Genomic DNA, 21,057 nt, shown 5'->3' with positions numbered 1-21,057 from the left:
TGATGATGCATAGATCAGATCAAGAGTCTGGTTTTCACTAGAAATAGTGCTTAGAGTTCTAATCAAAGAGTTCAGTCTTTGTCTCATTAGACCAGAGAAACTTTATCATCACACTCATATGCATGTAACTCAAGAGTGGCTTACATCCATCTAGTCATCATAAAAACTGATTGACCATTCTACCACAATAGCCTGCTTGATGGAGTGCTTCTGAGGTGGTAATCCTTACAACACTTTTGAAGCACTGCTAGAGTGACCATTGTGTTCTTGCTCACCCCCCTAATCAAGGCCCTTCTTCCCCGGTTACTCAGTTTGTACAGATGGCCAACTCTAAGAAGAGACCTGGTGATTGCAGATTTCTTCCATTTCACAATTATTTAGGCCACTGTGATCCTGGGAACACTCAACACTTTAGAAATCATGTTATACCTTTGCCCTGATCTATGCTTGACCACAGTTTATTATGTAGATCTAACAGAGAGCGACTTGGACTTCATGAATTGGTTTTCTCCCTGACATACAACGTGTATGTGAGCTGTGGTGCCTTATATATGCCGGTGTGTATCTTTCTAAACGATGTAAATCAATTCAATTTTCCACAGGTGGCCTCCAATCAAGATCTAGTTACATCTTTAGGATAATCAAAGCAAACAGGATGTAAACCTTTCCGAAAATATGTTTTCATTTTCTCTTCATGATCATTGGGTGCAGATTAATCAGTAAAATTAGATTTATCCTTTTAAAATTAAATCTACAACTCAATAACATATGTTACAGTCCACTGTAAATAATAATAATAATTATTATAACCTACATGGAAAACATATACCCAGATATTCTGAGGTCATTTTGGCACACAGAGATGTTGACCTTTCATAACAATAAGAACTGAAGAACACAAAGAATTCATTTGACAGATGGATAACAAGTAGTTAGCACTGTCACTGCCCATTCAGTGTGCATAGTCTGTGTGTTTTTATTTGTTGTTGTGGCCTGTCTTTTCTCTTGGTCAAGCCATTTGATTCTAACTTGACGAGTTGATGTTTCAAATTAGGCAATTCATAGACAATAGATTTTCCTGGGCAGCATTTGGATGTGAGGCTTTCCCTTTTTCTTAACCTTTAAATCAATATAGCTGTATTCTGTCAGATGATGAAGATGTCAGAATGTTTCAGAATGATGCCAACCAAGACAGACCAGGCACTGGCATCCAATTGTTTGAGTTTATGTGAGCTGAAAGGCATATGAGCTTCCATGTTTCACTAGTCATTAGCAAAAGAAGGACAGATTACTTTTTTAAGTTAATATTTACGTTATAGAAGTCTACACACATATTGGAAAGTTCTAGCATGGCCCCAGCAGAATGTTCATGCCAAATGTTCCTGCAAGTTGTAAAACCCAAGTAAACCTGCCATAATCATATAGCACATTTTTGACACAATTTGTGAAGAGAAAATGATTTCAAGTTTATTAAAATTCTATGTCTTGGTACAGAAAAAATATTAGATCTGCATTTTTGTATATCAGTAATGAAAGTGGAAATATGTGGCAGTGAACAGCTAGTTTGTCAGAAAGGTCCCAGGTGCCCTCTGCTGTGTTTTCTTTTTCATGAATCGTGTTCAGCTCTTTTCCACCTGATATTCATTCATTGCTGAGGTTTGTACAGTCAGCAGAAGAAAGTGTTGCCTTCAACTGTCAATGGACAGAGGGAGGAAGAGAATGCTCTTTTGTCCAATGTGAGTTTTTGGCCCAGTTTTGCAACTTCCATTTTTCTTGATGCCGACATACCAGTTCTTGTCCTGGTACTTGTGGGATTTGTAAGTATTGTAGTGATTCTCTTCTAAAGTTTCCAAGAAGACACATTCGTCTGTTGCAGTCCTCTAAACAAACCCAAAAAGGCATAAGTTTTAGAAGCATCCACAATTAGCTTCAAGTTCTTCAATCAGTCTTTAATGCTACAATATTAAACTGAAAGGCTTCCTTTTGATTTCCAAGGGGCATGGCAGTATAGTAGTTAGGGCTTCTGCCTCTCAGTCCCCCTACCAGGATGTGTTCGGTGTGAAGTTCATATTTAATGCCTGTGTTTATGCATTTCTTCTTCAAGGGACCCAACCTGGTGGTGTTAGTATATGCTTGATTTTGGCCAAATTAAACACATATGTTTTCCTGAAAATAAAATTCCATGTGTCTGCTTAATAGAATCTCCGGGGATAACCATCCCAATTAAATATAAAGATCTCTTAATACAGTTTTGGAAGTAATGTGGGAAAAATCAAACACGATTTTAAAAGATTGTCCACACTCCATATCACCATACCAGGTAGAATTAATACTGTCAAAACAGACCTCCTTTCTATGCTGCTATATCTAATGAAGAACATCCCTATATACAATACATCAATAAATCATTCTTTAAGAAATCAGACTCAACCATTCATCTTGAATTCAAAATGGATGTGTATTCAATAGACATCTCTACGAAGATCTAAAACAGAAGGTAGCATGGCACTACCTAACTTTCAATTTTACTACTGGACAACAAATACAAGCACAATGAAATGTTGGAAACTGGTGGAAATCAATAAATTCAGACTGCTTTGGCTTGCAAGTGAAAACCAATCCTGTTCTGAAACTTCTTTGTGTTCCCTGCTCTGTGCTCCGATCAATACTAACTATTGTCAATTTACCAGCATTCCAGCCATACATCAGCTACTCAAAATATGGAACCAATGTAGGGTGGAATTCAAAGTAGTGAATCTATTATCGGTTACACAGTACACAATAATCACATACTCAATTTGTAACTTATGAAAAGTGCTAGAAATTAAGACACTTGGAGATCTTTATATAAATTATTTATATATGTATTTCCATTAGAAATTAAATTTTTCACTGGTACACTTTTTCTCCTATATACAAATGAGAAATTTTGCTAGAATAAATCTACCTAATTTACCTAATTTTCCACATCTCACACCCATGTTTGTCCCAGAAGTCATGCTGGTTAGTCTTGATGAAGACTCGGACAGCATTTCAACAATTTGCAAAAACATTTCAAGGAATTTACTAAATTTATCCTGGTGATTAGTGAGAGAAGGACCATTCAAGTTGTGTCTCAGATAAGGAGTGGATGCATCACTCAACCATGGATAGAATTCATTCTAGTTCTACAGTGTATGGACCAAGCAGGCCATAATTCAACTAAACATTTTCATTGATCACATTTATCTCATTTAAAATTGTCAGCCCTGTTTAGGGTGTCTGTCCACTGCACGGCTCACACACTGGTCCAATTTAAAGACACTGATTAACCCATCAAGCATGTCTGTGGGATGTGGAAGGAAACTAGCGTACCCCAAGTAAACCAATACAGACATGTGGTAACATTTGAACTCTGCACAGATAGTGACCAGGCCCAATGAAAAACAAATAAATAACTTAATAAAAGTGCAAATGTTTTGTATATTTTTTTCTTTTCTTAGTCATATGCTCTAAACTAAAATATGAAGATAAATTTCAATTGACCCCTCCTTGAACCGTCACCTTATTGTGGTGGAGGGGTTTGCATGTCCCAGTGATCCTAGGAGCTATGTTGTCCGGGGCTTTATGCCCCTGGTAGGGTCACCCAAGGCAAACTGGTCCTAGGTGAGGGATGAGACAAAGAGCGGTTCAACAAACCTCCAATGAAGAGCAAAAACATTGGACAATGTTTTCCCTTGCCCGACGCTGGTCACCGGGGCCCCCTCTGGAGCCAGGCCTGGAGGTGGGGCTCGATGGCGCACGCCTGGTGGCCGGGCCTGCACCCATGGGGCTCGGCGGGCACAGCCCAAGAGGTAACGTGGGTCCTCCTTCCCATGGGCTCACCACCTATGGGAGGGGCCAAGGAGGTTGGGTGCAGTGTGAGTTGGGTGGTGGCAAGGCGGGACCTTGGCGGTCTGATCCTCAGCTACAGAAACTGACTCTTGGGACGTGGAATGTCACCTCTCTGAAGGGGAAGGAGCCTGAGCTAGTGCGCGAGGTCGAGAGGTTCCGCTAGATATAGTGTGACTCACCTCGACGCACAGCTTGGACTCTGGAACCAATCTTCTTGAGAGGGGCTGGCCTCTCTACCACTCTGGAGTTGCCCCCGGTGAGAGGCGCGAGCAGGTGTGGGCATACTTATTGCCCCCCGACTTGGAGCCTGTGCATTGGGGTTTACCCCGGTGGATGAGAGGGTGGCCTCCCTCCGCCTTCGGGTGGGGGGAAGGGTCCTGACTGTTGTTTGTGCATATGCGCTGAACAGCAGTTTGGAGTATCCACCCTTTTTGGAGTCTCTGGAGGGGGTGCTAGAGGGCATACCTTCTGGGGATTCCCTCGTTTTGCTGGGAGACTTCAATGCTCACGTGGGCAATGACAGTGAGACCTGGAAGGGCGTGATTGGGAGGAATGGCCCCGATCTGAACCTGAGCGGTGTTTTGTTATTGGACTTCTGTTCTCGCCACGGATTGTCCATAACGAACACCATGTTCAAGCATAAGGGTGTTCATATGTGCACTTGGCACCAGGACACCCTAGGCCTCAGGTCGATGATCGACTTTGTGGTCGTGTCGGACTTGCGCCATATGTCTTGGACACTCGGGTGAAGAGAGGGGCGAGCTGTCAACTGATCACCACCTGGTGGTGAGTTGGCTTCGATGGTGGGGAAGATGCGGTCAGACCTGGTAGGCCCAAACGTGTTGTGAGGGTCTGCTGGGAACGGCTGGCAGAGTCCCCTGTCAGAAGTAGCTTCAACTCCCACCTCCGCAGAACTTCAACCACGCCCCGAGGGAGGTGGGGACATTGAGTCCGAATGGGCCATGTTCCGTGCCTCTATTGTTGAGGCGGCTGACCGGAGCTGTGGCCGCAAGGTGGTCGGTGCCTGTCGTGGCGGCAATCCCCAAACCCGTTGGTGGACACCGGCGTGAGGGATGCCGTCAAGCTGAAGAAGGAGTCCTATAGGACTTTTTGTCCTGTGGGTCTCTGGAGGCAGCTGATAGGTACCGCAGGCCAAGCGGAATGCGGCTTCGTTGTTGCTGAGGCAAAACTTGGGCATGGGAGGAGTTTGGAGGCCATGGAGAACGACTTTGGACGGCTTCGAGGAGATTCTGGTCCACCGTCCGGCGTCTCAGGAGGGGAAGCAGTGCAGTGTCAACACCGTATATGGTGGGGATGGTGCGCTGCTGACCTCGACTCAGGGCGTTGTGGGTGGTGGGGGAGTACTTCGAAGACCTCCTCAATCCCACTAACATGCCTTCCAATGAGGAAGCAGAGCCTGGGGACTCTGAGGTGGGCTCTCCCATCTCTGGGACTGAAGTCACCGAGGTGGTCAAAAACTCCTTGGTGGCAGGGCCCGGGGTGGATGAGATATGCCGGAGTTCCTTAAGGCTCTGGATGTTGTAGGACTGTCTTGGTTGACACGCCTCTGCAACATCGCATGGACATCGGGACAGTGCCTCTGGATTGGCAGACGGGGTGGTGGTCCCCTCTTTAAAAGGGGACCGGAGGGTGTGTTCCAACTATAGAGGATCACACTCCTCAGCCTCCCTGGAAAAGTCTATTCGGAGGTTCTGGAGAGGAGGGTCCGTCGGATAGTCAAACCTCGGATTCAGGAGGAACAGTGTGGTTTTCGTCCTGGTCGCGGAACAGTGGACCAGCTCTTCACCCTTAGCAGAGTCCTGGAGGGTGCATGGGAGTTTGCCCAACCAGTCTACATGTGTTTTGTGGACTTGGAAAAGGCGTTCGACCGTGTCCCTCTGGGAATCCTGTGGAGGGTGCTCGGGAGTATGGGGTACCGGACCCCTGATAAGAGCTGTTCGGTCCTGTACAACCGGTGTCAGAGCTTGGTCCGCATTGCCGGCAGTAAGTCGAGCCCGTTTCCAGTGAGAGTTGGACTCTGCCAGGGCTGCCCTTTGTCACCGATTCTGTTCATAACTTTTATGGACAGAATTTCTAGGCGCAGCCAGGGTGTTGAAGGGGTCCGGTTTGGTGGACTCAGGATTGGGTCACTGCTTTTGCAGATGATGTTGTCCTGTTTGCTTCATCAGGCCGTGATCTTCAGCTCTCTCTGGATCGGTTCGCAGCTGAGTGTGAAGTGGCTGGGATGAGAATCAGCACCTCCAAATCCGAGACCATGGTCCTCAGCCGGAAAAGGGTGGAGTGCCCTCTCAGGGTTGGGGGAGAGATCCTGCCCCAAGTGGAGGAGTTCAAGTATCTCGGGGTCTTGTTCATGCTACTCCTCCACATCGAGAGGAGTCAGATGAGGTGGCTCGGGCATCTGATCAGGATGCCTCCTGGACGCCTCCCTGGTGAGGTGTTCCGAGCACGTCCAACCGGGAGGAAGCCCCGGGGAAGACCCAGGACACACTGGAGGGACTATGTCTCCCGGTTGGCCTGGTAACGGCTTGGGATTCTCCCGGCAGCGCTGGAAGAAGTGGCGGGAGAGGGAAGTCTGGGCCTCTCTGCTTAAGCTGCTGTCCCCGCGACCCGACCCCGGATAAGCGGAAGAGGATGGATGGATGGATGGAAATTTCACTTGGGTTTATAGGCCTAATAATTTTCCCAAAATGTCTACTTTTCCCATGCACACACTTTTCTCTGTCAAGACTTATGATGTGATATAGAAATTGACTAGGCCTGGAATTCAAATTAATTTCCAGTCCTGGACCTGACATATATAATATTGCAAAAAGTGAAGGTGACAATAATGCAACACAAAATATAAACCTGTCAAAATGCCATCATCTTTAAGGTCAGATATTACAATGCTTAACAGACTCAGTTGGTTGCCAAGGCTTGAACAGGAGACCTCAGGGACTTTGAGAAGGGACTGATTGTGCGGCAAATTGCAAATTGGGCAAACACTTAAGTGGTTAAGACTTCTCAGTGGAGAACGGATGTTTAATGAAGGTCATTTGCAAGGAAGTCTATGGGAAAGCCATAAGCAGAGAGGGACCACTGTGGATGAAAGCACACAAGTGTTTGATCATGGTATCTGTGCATTTATTTGAAATGAAAAGAAAGACAAGTGATTCTTTATCTTTTAACTATAATATTAATCTCAGGCAGGAGCAGGACATGTCATCAAGAACTTTACAGATGGGGAATACAGTAGTGGATGGGGTTGTAGTGTGCACATCCCTCGTTAGTCCAAAAAGTGCTCTTTTGAGATTAATTGGTGTAAAGAACATTAGCAGTCATCTGTGAAGTAGAGGAAAATGATGTGTAGACAAGTGAGTCATCTTTCATTTTGTTCTGAACTAGCGGAGGAGTACACATGCGGTACAGATGTCTGATGTCTCTGTTATTTTGAGAGGGGTGTATTTTACTTGTAAAGGCAAAGTAAATGACAATAAATACAAAGTAATTCTGAGTGATGCATTTCAATTCTGAATTTTGAATTTGAAAGCTATTTTTTTGCCAGATAAGAAGGATTAAATCGGATTTTGTGATAAACAATTTGCACATACAGTACCTACCGATCCATACAAATGCCCGTCTGCACCCATTGCAAGGAATCTTCCTGATTCTGTCCCTTTGATGGACACCATCCCAAAACCTTCTGCAGTAACTTGAAGCTGAACTGTAACAAACGGGAAGAAGTCAGAATAATAGAAGTGTACAAAAAATAGAGATGCCAATCTGCAACCTAGAAGTTAATACAGGGTGTCCCAATAGTCACTATACACTTTCTTATTTCTATTATGAACACCATTACAGAGGAAGATTACCTGGAGATGCTGCAGGAATTTGCTGTGCCACAACTTCAGGCGAAGAGTGATCTTGTTAATGTCTTTTTTCAACAAAACGGAGCCCCTTCTCACTTTGCCAGGTTAGTCGGAGATTTCCTGAACATCAAGTTTCCTGACCAATGGATCAGTCGAAGGAGTCCCCTCGAATGGGCTCCACGCTCCCCTGACCTTACACCTTGTGGGGCTATATCAAAAGCAAGGTGTATGCTACTAAACCCCGTAACCTGTCACAGCTTGAGGAAAGAATCTACACAGCCTGTAGCGAGGTCGGGGAAGAGATGCCACAAAACGCTGGAGAGGCTTGCGTCCAAAGGTGGCTGAAAGTTGTCGAAAATGGAGGCACTCATGTGGTGGTATACACTTAGTCTTCAAGGCGTTGGAATGTGATGGCAAGCCTAGCAAGTAAAACTGCAACAACTCCTTTGTTGATGTTAGAAATATTAATAAACTCAGTTTCTTGTGTAATTTTTAGGAATTTATTAAAAGTTTATAGTGACTTTTGGGACACCCTGTATATATGGCATGCACTTTGCATCAGTAAGATAATGCCAGCTTGATTTATTTTCAGCAGCTTGTAATTTTTAATAAAAGGTGAAGCTCATTTTTGACATTGCTGAAAAGTCAGTGAGATTATCAATTATAAAATGAAGAGCACTACCATGACTGTTTAGATGTATCAGACTTTCAATGAAACAACAGTCACATTTTCCATGTATGCTTTGAAAAGAGTGCCAGGTTTCATCTTAATGAATAAAGCACTCTTCATATTGATTAGGGAATACATATCTTAATTCACTTCTAATACAGAAATCTAAATGTTAATAAAATTTAATGCCATTTAAAGATGATTCTCATTCTCTAATGTTGGGTACAAAATATACTGAGCCAGCTGGAGCAGTTATTACAAAAGATGTATGCAGCTGGAATAAGTGGGCACATGAGTAATTCAGACATGACAAAGAGTGAATCACAAGTATTATTTTTCTGTATGTGACACTCATTTCTGCCAGGTTGTAAAGCCATGATTCACACATGGAGGAGAAATGAGAAGAGATCCAAAGCACAAGAAGCACAGAAGATGGATGAATACATGAAGCGGAAAATCTCAGCCACCAGCTAAACTGGCAGTATAGGTTGTAACAACCAGCAAAAGTATTGAAAGGTAACAATGAAGAAGTTGTTTTGTCTGCATTCTAAAACAAATGACGCAAGAAATATTCCAGGATGAGATGAAGTGAAAGCTAACAATACATTTTGGCTGATATGAATCTACAATAAGTCAACATATACTTTCTCTTGTGATGTTCCGCTTTCAATCAGTTTGTAATATTATATAGCAACTTTAACAGAATTCACCATCTGTGACAAGGTGCTTTACTGCACAAGTAACAACATAATACAGTATAAAACTAACAAAGCAATGAGCAGAATCAAATTTTAAAAACAGTTACAAATCCATGGATTTAGCTGAAGGACAGTATGGTGGGGTTTTGCAAGTTTAGAGTAAATGGGATCAACAATTTAGAGTAACTTGAATTGTGGATGAGAGGTGAAAAAGAGAGTGCAGGCAGGGTGGAATGGGTGGAGAAGAGTGTCAGGTATAATTTGTGACAGACGGGTATCAGCAAGAGTGAAAGGGAAGGTCTACAGGATGGTAGTGTGAGACCAGCTATGTTATATGGGTTGGAGACGGTGGCACTGACCAGAAAGAAGGAGACAGAGCTGGAAGTGGCAGAGTTAAAGATGCTAAGATTTGTATTGGGTGTGACAAGGATGGATAGGAATAGAAATGAGTACATTAGAGGGTCAGCTCAAGTTGGAAGGTCAGAGAGGTGAGATTGCGTTGGTGTGGACATGTGCAGAGGAGAGATGCTGGTTATATTGGGAGAAGGATGCTAAGGATAGAGCTGCCAGGGAAAGAGGAAAAGAGGAAGGCTTAAGAGAAGATTTATGGATGTGGTGAGAGAGGACATGCAGGTGATGGGTGTCACAGAGCAAGATGCAGAAGACAGGACGATAAGGAAAAAGATGATCTGCTGTGGCAACCTCTAACAGGAGCAGCTGAAAGAAGAAGAAGAGTCAATGGGTTCACATTCCTGATCACTGTCTATATCAAGTTTACTCATTGTGTTTGTGTGGACTTTTCTCCAGGTCCAGGTACTCTGGTTTTCCTGCTGTCTCCTAAAAATGTACAGGCAGATTAACTTTAAACAAAATTTGCCAGTAATCACCAGGTGTGCATAATTTTTGTCTTTGATGTGCCGCTGTCATGTTTAAGGTGGGGTCTTTCCTCGTCTCCTACATTCCTGGGATTGACTTCTGCTCACTGCAACCCTGAACTGGATTAAGCCTTGCTTCAAGAAGGATGGATACATAAGTTAAAGTTTAACAATGCAACATCTGCGTGGTTTAATTCTTTCAGAAATTTGTTCATATTATTATCTGAAGCTCTATCCAAATTTAAATTTTTGCCTACCCCAGCATAACTGGGTTAAAAAAACACGGTAATAAACCCCAAGAAAAGATGTCAGTTGATAAAGTAAATTTACAGTTGAAAATCAACCTATCGGGCGGCACGGTGGCGCAGTGGTAGCGCTGCTGCCTCGCAGTTAGGAGACCCGGGTTCGCTTCCCGGGTCTTCCCTGCGTGGAGTTTGCATGTTCTCCCCGTGTCTGCGTCGGTTTCCTCCGGGCGCTCCGGTTTCCTCCCACACTCCAAAGACATGCAGGTTAGGTGGATTGGCGATTCTAAATTGGCCCTAGTGTGTGCTTGGTGTGTGGGTGTGTTTGTGTGTGTCCTGCGGTGGGTTGGCACCCTGCCCAGGATTGTTTCCTGCCTTGTGCCCTGTGTTGGCTGGGATTGGCTCCAGCAGACCCCCGTGACCCTGTATTCGGATTCAGCGGGTTGGAAAATGGATGGATGGAAATCAACCTATCTTGTAAGTCTTTCAGATGTTTGAGGAAAATTGACAATCAAGTACATAAACTCAAGGAGAACATGCAACCTCCACACAGTGACTTGTCTCTGCCATGTATGGCATAACTGATTAACATAAAGAACCCTTTTTTGGAACATATTCTGCCAGATATTCACAACAGTATAACTTCAAAGCAAGAAATAATGCAGAGTTTGCTTAACAGCAAGTATGGCAAAATTGCTGAAATGTTTGAGAACTGTCCTGCGGTGGGTTGGCACCCTGCCCAGGATTGGTTCCTGCCTTGCACCCTGTGTTGGCTGGGATTAGCTCCAGCAGACCCCCGTGACCCTGTGTTCGGATTCAGCGGGTTGGAAAATGAATGGATGGATGTTTGAGAACTTCCTTAGCTGAACTCAGTGAATTGCATTGATCAATGGGAAAGGAGGAACTGAACTAATCTGAGTGGATTGTAATGGTGAAGTGTTCTTTCGGTGTTCTAGGGAAGTGTCTGTCAACTATGCTGAACTGATTATTGTGGCCAAAAAATGTGACCTGAGCTGTGAGGCAGCTGTGCTAATCACTGTGCCACCATGCCTCAAACAATAAAAGACGCAGACAGAATGAATACCACAAACAAAATACAACAAACGCTCACAAACTAGCAGTAAGTAAAATAAACAAACGCATCATTGCACTCACAGAGATCTGATAATCAGTGCACTGACTGGCTGTGCCCCACAGCATTTTTTTAAAGTTATGCTTCAGCTGGCATGTGCAATTAGCCATGTGGCGCTGTGGCATTCATATAGCTGTCGTGTCTTTTTTGTTTCCAATCTGTCTGTGCAGATGCAAAAAAGAGGAAGAGCTTGTGTTGTAAAGAATATTGGTGTGGTGTTCACTAAAAAGTATGTTTGTTAGAATTGCCACATTTATTATTTTAACTTCTGTTCTGACATACTGTACTTACCATATTTGTCATTCCTTTCTCTGAAACCATCAATGGCGCCACTGGGAAGTATTCGCAGGAAGTAGCCTCCGTTCCAACAGTAGAGATGTCTTGGCTTCTTGTAATTCTCCAGGCTGCAATTCTCAGGTAGAGTCATTAGTACTGTTATGTTGCTCTCAGACATCTCAGCATCCCTCCCAGTGAATAACTCAGCCAGATTTTCGACAGGTCTGTAATACATGCAGCAGGCAGATGTGCCATGTAGAGAGTCACTTCCAGGCCTTCACTGTTGTTGTTATTTAAATCTCCAATACTCATGAGTGTTTTTCACAACTGTTTTGGATAACATATTACGAGTTCAGTCCAAAGATTACCAGCAGTGGCTAAGTCCTAAATGGGCCAGCCAATAGCCAATGACTTGGTGTAAAAAAACTGAAAAGTTTCACTACCAGTAAAAAAAACAATGCATGTCCCACCAGGGATAAGAATGCTGCTGTTAAAACATCATTTGCTGATTAGTGAAAGAGCCTTGCACATGGAATGCATCCGGTGACCTGCTATGGACAGAATGTCCTGTAGGGAGTTTGTAAGTGTGTAAGGCTATTAAAAGGAAAAACATATTTGAATTCTGAGTACATGGACTGACAGCACAAAGAATGCATGCTTCATGACTTTTAGGTGACTCCTATGTCCTAGTCACTTGACACCTCTATCAAAGGTTCAAGTTCAATTGTGTGTGTCACATGTAAAGAGTACTGTGAAATGCATACTTACATCACATGTCACCAATATGTTGACACTTTGCAATGCTGTGATTGCCAAGTATTACTACTATTATCAAGTATCAATTTACTGTCAACATGGTTTCAGACAAGGGAGGTCCTGTTTTACTAATAGGTTAAAATTCTATGAGAAAGCAACAAAAGGATAAGATCAAAGTGGAGCGTATGATATTATTTATCTTGACTTTCAGAAAGTATTTGATAAGGTGCCACATGAATGGTTGGGCATCAAACTAAACAAAATGGGAGTTCAGAGTGATGTGTGTAGATGGATGCTCAGACACAGGAAGCAGAGGGTGGTGGTGGAAGGAACCCTATCAGAAATGGCTGACATTAAGATATATATATTAATTATTTAGATAGGAATATAAGTAACAAGCTGGTTAAGTTTTCAGATGATACCAAGCTAGGTGGATTGGAAGATAATGAATGAATGAACAGAGGGACTTAGACAACATACTGACTTGGGCAGATGTGTGGCAGATGAAATTTAATGTACTGTAAGAAAATGTTAAGTATTACATGTAGGAAGTAAAAATGTTAGGTTTGAATTCACAATGGGAGGTCTGAAAATGGAGTTACCCCTTATGAGAATAACCTTGGAGTCATAGTGGACCTGTCACTATGTACATCAAGACAACATATAGAAGCCATGAAGAAGTCTAGAATGTTAGCTTATATAACAAGTCCAAGGAGATTATACTAAAGCTTTATAACACACTGGTGAGGGCTCATCTACAGTACTGTGTGCAGTTTGGGCCTCCGTGTTACAAAAATGACATGACAGTGGCAGAACAAGACTAGAGAAGAGTAACTAGGATGATACTAGGACTGAAAAGTATGAGCTATGAGGGAAGATTGAAGGAGTTGCACTTTATCAGTTTAAACAAATTCAGCTTAAGATGTGATATGATTTAAGTTGTTAAAATTTTGAAAAGAATTAGTATAGTGGATCCAGCTTTTTACTTTAAAATTTGTTCAATGAGAACAAATAGGCACAGTTAGAAACTTGTGCCGAAATATTAATAGTTTTTTCTTTAAATGGAGAACCATAGACACATGGGATAAATTATAAAGTAGTGTGATTGTGTGGTTGTAGGACCTTATTGATCTACATTATTATTCTAAAAGAATAGGATGGGTTGAATGACCTGTTCTTGACAAACTGTTCCTAATTTTCTAATGAGCCCATTTAATCATACTTGGACCGTGTAATAAATAAAAGTCTGCAGTTTGTGGACAGATTGGCTGAGGACATACAGGCAGAAGGAGAACAGAACAAGTTTACTTTGAAAATGTGGGTGTTTATGGGCATCTTGTAAGCAAAATGTCCAGAGAGAAAGAGAATGTGAAAGAGGAAATGGTCAGGAGATTTAAGAAGTAAATAAGAACAGGAAAAAAAGTCTGCCTTAGAATAAGCAGCAGTCAGAATACTGACAGTGAAACACACAACTCAATGTCTAAGCCAAAAACACAAAAGTCAAAGTCAAAATAGCATTGCAAAAAAGGTCCTCACACTAACTTATTTAATCTAAATAACACTAATTATTGTTGTTTGCTTCTTTTGTAAAAAGTCTGGATGCCAGAAGTTGCACACTGCCATCATATTATAACAGAATGTCACAACAAACATCTTATGTGACTAATGGGTATTCATCTAAAACTGTATTACTGCTGACATGCAGAGATGAGTACAAAATAGAACTTGCCATACCAAAACAAAATGACTTAACCAGAATACCATTAAAAATAATAATCCACAACAAAAATATATGTACAGAATTTTAGAAAATCAAAGCCCAGAATTATAACAATGGATATATCATTGCTAAAGACAGATAATGTAAAATCATAATATATAACCTGCCCTGCAGTTGGTGGACGCCAGCTCTAAATGTGTGGTCTGGATTGGCTGTGCCTTGGATTTAACATCTAAAGGTAGTCTGGCCTAGTGAGTAAGGCATTGAATTGAAAAAAATCAAAGATTCTTCTTTGGTGCCTGCCTTTGACTTGTTTTGTAATACTGAGGATGTCATTTAACCTACCTGGTGTAACAAAGAAATTAAAGAAATTATACCAAAGCATTATACTCATCAAGCACCTTGGAGTGAGATTTCTATTGTATGAAATAAAAGATGGATGGCTAATGTCTAATATTTAAGTTCATATCAATTTTTCTTCTTCCATACATTTTCTGCATTTATATTCTTCAGCATAGGGTCACAGGCGTCAAAGCCTATCTAAGTGGCTTGAGATGACAGGATGATCCTAAAAACCCACATCTGCCAGACGTGGGCTTCTGTTTCACCTGCCATATAAATACATGAATACATTTTATCTAGTAGTTAAAGCAGCATACGTGAGCACTTTGGTTTGTGAACTGAAGTGACATCAGATATGTTTATACAGTATGGCTGTGCAGAGGCGCAAAAGCAAAGAAAGAGCTTTACTGCATATTTGTAACTAAGGAACCATCAATCTGTTGTGAAACTCACTTAATTTGAATGTTGGGAATTTCTTAACTGCCACCTCTCTCCAGCATTCATTGGTTTTCAATTCAAAAGCACAATCCCATGAGAAAAGGCTATTTGTGAATCGCTTTAATCTTCCTGGAGTCATTCATATTTTTACAAAAAACACATGCATTTTGCCTGTTAGATGACTTGATGTGTGGATTATGTGACATGAGTAATAAGAACATAATTGCCCAACAAGAGGAGACCAAGAGGAGACATTATCAAGCTTGTTTGTTTAGCTAATAGCCAAGTTGTTCCAATATCTCATCCTTCTTAAAGGTTATGAACATTTCTTCTTCAGTTCAGCAGTTTGCTCCAAATACCCACAATTTTTTCCACAAATACATGTGGTCTGGTTTCATTAAGAGATGTTGATAATTTGAGATTTTTTTCATGGATGCTTTTGATATTTTTTGCTGTTGTCCAGCGTTGGTCACAATTGGGTCCAATTCTATCAGAAACTGTGTTATTTTCATTCTTCCCAAAAACCAGAGATTATAAAAATTCACGGCCATCACTACAAACTACATGGTGTAAGTACATATAACAAATATCATGTTTGGGTGGAATATTCCTTTAAAATGACCAGTTAGCTGGTTTAGCACTACATGCTGGCTGAGTGTTACGCTGCTGTCTGGCTGTTGTGGATTTCACCAGGGTATTCTGTTTTCAGCCTGCATCCCAAAGGAGTCTGTTTTAAGCTGGTTGGTGACCCTAAATTGGCTTAGTGTAAGTAAGTGTGGGTACACGTTTGTCCTAACATGGCTGTTTTCTACACCGTGTACAGTGCTGCCAAGTAATGGCTACCCACAAGCCAATTCTGAAACAAGTAGATTCACAAAAAAGAATGGAAAAGGTTAGATATGTGGACAATTATATAATACAGTGGAACCTTGGGTCACGAACGTCTCGGAAAACGTACAAATCGGGTTACGACCAAAAAGTTTGCCAAACTTTTGTATCCGTTCATGACCACACACTTGAGTGATGAACAAGCCAGTTTCCCTTCCGTTTCGTACAGGGCAATGATTTCTGCACGTGTACAGTCTCTACCTGTGCATTCGCTGTAAACTCTTTGTGCTCTATTTCATTTCCCTTCCAGTTTGTATGCACCGGTGATTTAAGCACGTGTTCAGTCTCTCCTTGTACAGTACATTGTTCTCGGTGAGACGTGCATCGTGCAGAGGGACTTTACCTCAAAACTGTAATCTTCTCTCCACCCACCTTCCTGCTCACTTCCTTCATGCCAGAACTCGACTAGTTTAGTTAGTTAGTTAATTAGTTTTCTTGGTTGTTTATGGTTAGTTTTTGTATAAATTAAGGACTTTTCAAATGGCAATTTTTTCCCTGTGCTTAAAACTCATTTAAAAAAGTGTTTACAGCAAGTGGTTCGTAAGGCTATAGTGTGAACTCTTGCAATGTTAGTTTTCTCTGTTCAAGGTTTTCTCAATGTTATTCAATATTTTTACATTTAGTTTACTATTACACTGTGTATTCTATGGTATAATTAACTATTTTTCTGCTTACAAATCTTAAAAAAAGTATATTTACATACAGTTCGTACAGTCCGGAACGGATTGATTGTATTTACATACAATCCTATAAGGGAAATGACTTCGGGTCACGACCAAATCAGGTTGCGACCAGAGTTTGGAATGAATTACAGTTTTGACCCGAGGTTCCACTGTATTTGGGGGTTCGCCTCCTGCTCGCTTCGCTCGCCAACCCCCTGGCCTGCGTTACATGCCAGCAACTTCGCATCTCTGCTGCTTGCATTTTGAAGAGCCCCAAGGAGATGCGGTCACTCCTCGGAAGGCCCCTCTTAAACGGTGATGCAATGGGAAAAAATACAGGTTTTTTTTACCTCCTTTTAGCTCGACCAGCTGCTGGCTTGCTGCTGCTGCCGTGCCGCATGATCTGCATCTTGTGTGGTGCTTCGAACATTTAAAAGCCTGCACAGCAGCAGTCCTATTCTTTGTCTTTTACTTCCGGCCCCACCAGGCATGGTTAAATCACTTGGCACAAAGTCTGGTCTCGTGGGACGTGAGTTCTTGATGTTTTTTAATTTATGAATTAACAACGGAATAAAAGTCTGAAAATCTAACAACATCACACTAAAGTTCAATAAACTCTGAAAAGAAGGATACCAAACATATATATGTAGGTTTTCAAATAAGCCTGATTTAAAGTGTGACAAAAAACGTAAAATTGTTGCACTTTTAGGCTTAGGATTTTATATATAGAGAGTAGATAATTCACCCACTTAATGAAACTTTACCATCTTTGAATTATTTGTAATCTGAAACAGTCTTCTTTTCTGTTGATCATTTTACTATCAATGTCCTTCACTATTTCAACCTATGGCTGCAGGCGACAGTTGTCAGTATATTATTGAATGACAGTGCATCTTAAATTTTATATTGAGTTGATCAGTGGCTACTATACTGCTCTTAAAAAAATAAAGTATATCACACTTCAATATGGTATCTTTTGAATTCTCAGTACCAAAAACAAAGTCTGTGCATCTGTCAGTAGTCATTAAGTAAATTATGTCTTTCCATCTTGTGATTTACCCAGTTAAAACACCATTGCATTGTTGGGGTAAGCTAAAGACATCAGGTAAATCAGATGAAATGGTCTTAGTTCACTTCAGTGTTACCAGCATAGCCTTTGCCAGTCCACACAATGAGCAGCACACACAGTGGTTTGCAGTTATGTTCTGTACCTCATCTTAAAGGATTAAATTCAGTATGTTTCAAGTCAAAGTTATTTTTTCACAAACGTAGTATATATGCACTTGCTGTACTAACCGTCTAAGATGGATTGAAATCTAAATAATCAATGTAAAACGTTAACATTTGCAGTGTGTTTTGTTCACATTTGATGATCCTGCTTTAGTACATATAATTAGAAGAGAAGTGCCAAGCAGGCCTTATTGTGTTTTTTGATTCTACTTTTGGGTAATAATAAATTGAAAAAGCTTCTGTGACAGACAGCCGGGGCCCTTATCCGGCCAAGACACCTCTACATTGGAAGGACCAGGGGAAGGACCATTTCCAGAGCATTGACTTCCCCCAAGCACTAGAAGGCATCCCCGGAGTGCGGTGGTACCACAGGTTTGGAGCATGGAAGCTCAACCCTGTTTGGGCCCATGGCCTCCACCAGGGGGCGCCTGAAGAACTGTTGAGCCCTTTGATGCTGCACTGCTGCCACACCCAGAAGTGCTGCTGGAAGTTGGTCAGCAAGTACCTGAAGCGCTTCAGGATGCCTTATAAAAGGAGCCAGCAGCTGCTGTTCTGGGAGTCAGAGTCAGGTGGGAGAAAATGAAGGTCACCAGGAGGAGCAGAGTCAAAAGAAAAGAAGGCAAAGAAAAGATTTTGTGCTGACCTGTGCTTGTGACTGTGCTATACAGGAGGGAAACGGGTGAAGGCGTTTCTCACGGGAAAGAAAGAAAAATAAAAGTGTATGTGCTTGCACTTGTGTCTAATGTCTGTCTGTGTCGGGTTGGAGTGGCTGTATCCCCCCTGGTGGGTCACACTACCTAAAGGAAATCTTTAAAAAGCTAAAAAGTACTAATTTTGTGTCTATTGGAAAGAACAGCAAGATAGTGATTCAATAATCGCTACCAATTAGTATTGACTAGCACAATGAAATGTCTGTTTAGTAAAACTGGCCAAATAATGCAATGTAAAGTCTGTCTGTTTCAATCAGGTCACCCATTTAGCAACCTCTGTTCACTGGATATGTTAGCCCTTATGTCCTTCTTTCCTTGGGCTTCTTGTCACCTGTTCGTTGGACCATCCAGCCCTCTCGGGGACACTGGATGACATTACACCCTTCCATGGATGGACACTGGATGTTTTGTCATTTTATGTATGCACTAGCAGCACTATCCATCTAAGACAAGTTGAACTTCTAATTAATCAATGTATGCCTCAGCATTAATGCTTGCAATGCTTATGTCTCTGTTATATGTTACTTGGTATGGGGTTTGTAAAAACAGTGTTAATGTTTGTGATACGCCATCTATCAGAATGACAATGCAATGCATTCTATTACTAAAATTGTTTTCTGATGCACCATCTGTTGGAATGACAGACACATAGCAACCGACACACAGATACTTATCCTTTAATTTGAATTTGCCACACAAAATTGTGTTCTAAAATTTACCATTTTCTATAATTTTATTTTTAAATGGACCCAATGAGGCTTGGGGCACCAGTGAAAAATAAAAGCATGAACACTTTCCAAACTGATTAAAGAAAACATGCCTTCTGTGTTTCCAACATGGGTTTGTGACATTTAAGGGAATCTAGAAATTCTTATTTTATTGCATGTTTCTGATACTATTTTTCTTAAGGCAAGGATATGCTTTCTATGTGAACTGGCACATAAATACAGAAGCAAATTAAAACGAAAGCGACTATGTGACACAAACAGTTTACTGTGATTTGTCTTTTGAGAGTAAACCATATCCTAGTGGGGGGTGAAAGGTCATTGGCGAAGAAGACATGCTCTAAGGTTTTGCACACAGCTGTTTTTTTTAATGGCTAAATATCATAATATTGGTGTTTTTCTGATCAAAAATTGCATATATAAGCCATTTTACAATGTGTTTGTAATTGCCAAATGTGGATGAATGCTCAACATCTCTCTTGGCTTAAACGATCAACACATTAGGTAAGTTTTTAGGTTTTGATTTCTGTGTCTGCTGTGCCCCATAAGGCTCCACTGGCTCTGTACTTTTTAAAATCTACAGAAAACACTTGACTGTAGATCACAGTTTTGCTAGGCAAATAACTTTGACCTGAAAAATACGGAACTTATCCTTCAGAGAACATGCAATGTTTTATTTTTTTTGCATACCAGTATTGGTTGTTTTGGATAGAAAAAAATAATTCAGAGTCCATCCATTTCGCAAATGATACTCAAATGGACAGGTATTGATAGCCATCATCTTCAGTACTGCATACTTTGGAAAGCTATACAGTAGGCTGACACAGAGTGCTTCCTCCCAACACACTAAAAACTTCCCAATATCTTAAGAACCCAGGACTAGGACAACCTGTTTAAACAGCTCTGGCTACAGCAGATTTGATTTTCTGCATAACAAAACTAATTCTAACTATCATGTGGTTCAATCCAAAATGGCCAAAGTGATTCCACTTTGCTGGCTAAAAGCGCAGATGACCACCTTTTTCAAACCAGTCTAACAGTCGTAAAGCTTCTTTAATTGTGCTGCCTACGACTGACTCCTTGTGTGTTCTCCCTCCCACAGTCACTCACTGCAAAGCTTGTTCTGGCTTGTCATACAGAGCTAGGAAATATTTCACCATCGCCCACGTACTTTTATCTGTTGGTACTTGTACTGTAACTTTCTTCTAGTTTGTATTTAAAGGGGAAATGCTAGTCATCAGTCTAGGCCAAGACCTTGAGGTGCTCTGGTAGGTCAGACACAGACACAGAAGAGGTGACACATGGCACTTCAAAGTAAAGAAAGGTACTCACGGCTCGTTTAGCAGGCAGTCTCGCTGATGCACAACATGGAGGAGGGAGACGGATATGACATCATGAGCAGATTGTTTCACAGGCTCCGTTTCCAAGGAAACAAAAGACGTTCAAAGAGCAGTGTTAACTAGATAAAAAAATAAATCGAGAGGGAAACTGAAAATAAAAGCTAAACAATTCCATTAAAAGTCCCATCCATTGATCTTCCAGCCTGCCTCCAACACTGGCTTGTGGCTAATGCTACCAGGGGACCCTAAAGTAAACTAAGAAAGGTATATAATGGATTGATGGTTTGATGTTTTTCTGTACTTGCTATCCATTCCTCCATTTATGAGCATCAGAGTCTGTGTCATTTTCTGGCAGCCCATCTATTGCAAGGCAGGCTCTGAGACACACATACAATTAGGCCAGTTTAGAGTTATAACCAAGTAAGCCCTCATGATTTTGGGAAAGAACTCAGAGAACACTCTCAAGCATAAGGGAATAGAATGTGCAACCTCCAAACAGTTTGTATTTGAGATATCTCAGTGAAAATGAAACTGTCCCAACTAATTTCCTTGAAGAATAAGTTGTTTCATGCAGACAGACAGTCAGAGAGGGCTGTGGCAGTAGGTGCTTT

The 21,057-nt window shown here is 41.6% G+C and overlaps 1 protein-coding gene across 1 annotated transcript; it reads right to left on the bottom strand.

The window, feature by feature from the left end:
- Window positions 1-1,441: 1,441 nt before the first annotated feature.
- On the bottom strand, window positions 1,442-20,491 carry LOC120543141 (fibroblast growth factor 1-like). The gene is made up of 4 exons (XM_039776023.1): window positions 20,439-20,491; window positions 11,651-11,859; window positions 7,494-7,597; window positions 1,442-1,880 (listed from the first exon to the last, which is right to left on the bottom strand). Exons 2-4 carry the CDS (start codon window positions 11,811-11,813, stop codon window positions 1,689-1,691), a joined length of 459 nt encoding a protein of 152 aa, XP_039631957.1. The 5' UTR covers window positions 11,814-11,859; window positions 20,439-20,491; the 3' UTR covers window positions 1,442-1,688.
- Window positions 20,492-21,057: the final 566 nt, after the last annotated feature.

This window comes from Polypterus senegalus, chromosome 13 (assembly GCF_016835505.1).
Source record: "Polypterus senegalus isolate Bchr_013 chromosome 13, ASM1683550v1, whole genome shotgun sequence".
In the NCBI taxonomy this organism is placed as follows: domain Eukaryota; kingdom Metazoa; phylum Chordata; class Cladistia; order Polypteriformes; family Polypteridae; genus Polypterus; species Polypterus senegalus.
This window is presented reverse-complemented; position numbering and strand designations above follow the sequence as displayed.

What these genes read in the sequence shown, in the direction of transcription:
- LOC120543141 (XM_039776023.1), bottom strand. Translation starts at nt 11,813, where the DNA reads ATGTCTGAGAGCAACATAACAGTACTAATGACTCTACCTGAGAATTGC. An exon ending in AGAAAGGAATGACAAATATG is followed by an intron (nt 7,598 to 11,650) that starts GTAAGTACAGTA and finishes CGTTTGTTACAG; the next exon opens with TTCAGCTTCAAGTTACTGCA. An exon ending in ACGGGCATTTGTATGGATCG is followed by an intron (nt 1,881 to 7,493) that starts GTAGGTACTGTA and finishes GGGTTTGTTTAG; the next exon opens with AGGACTGCAACAGACGAATG.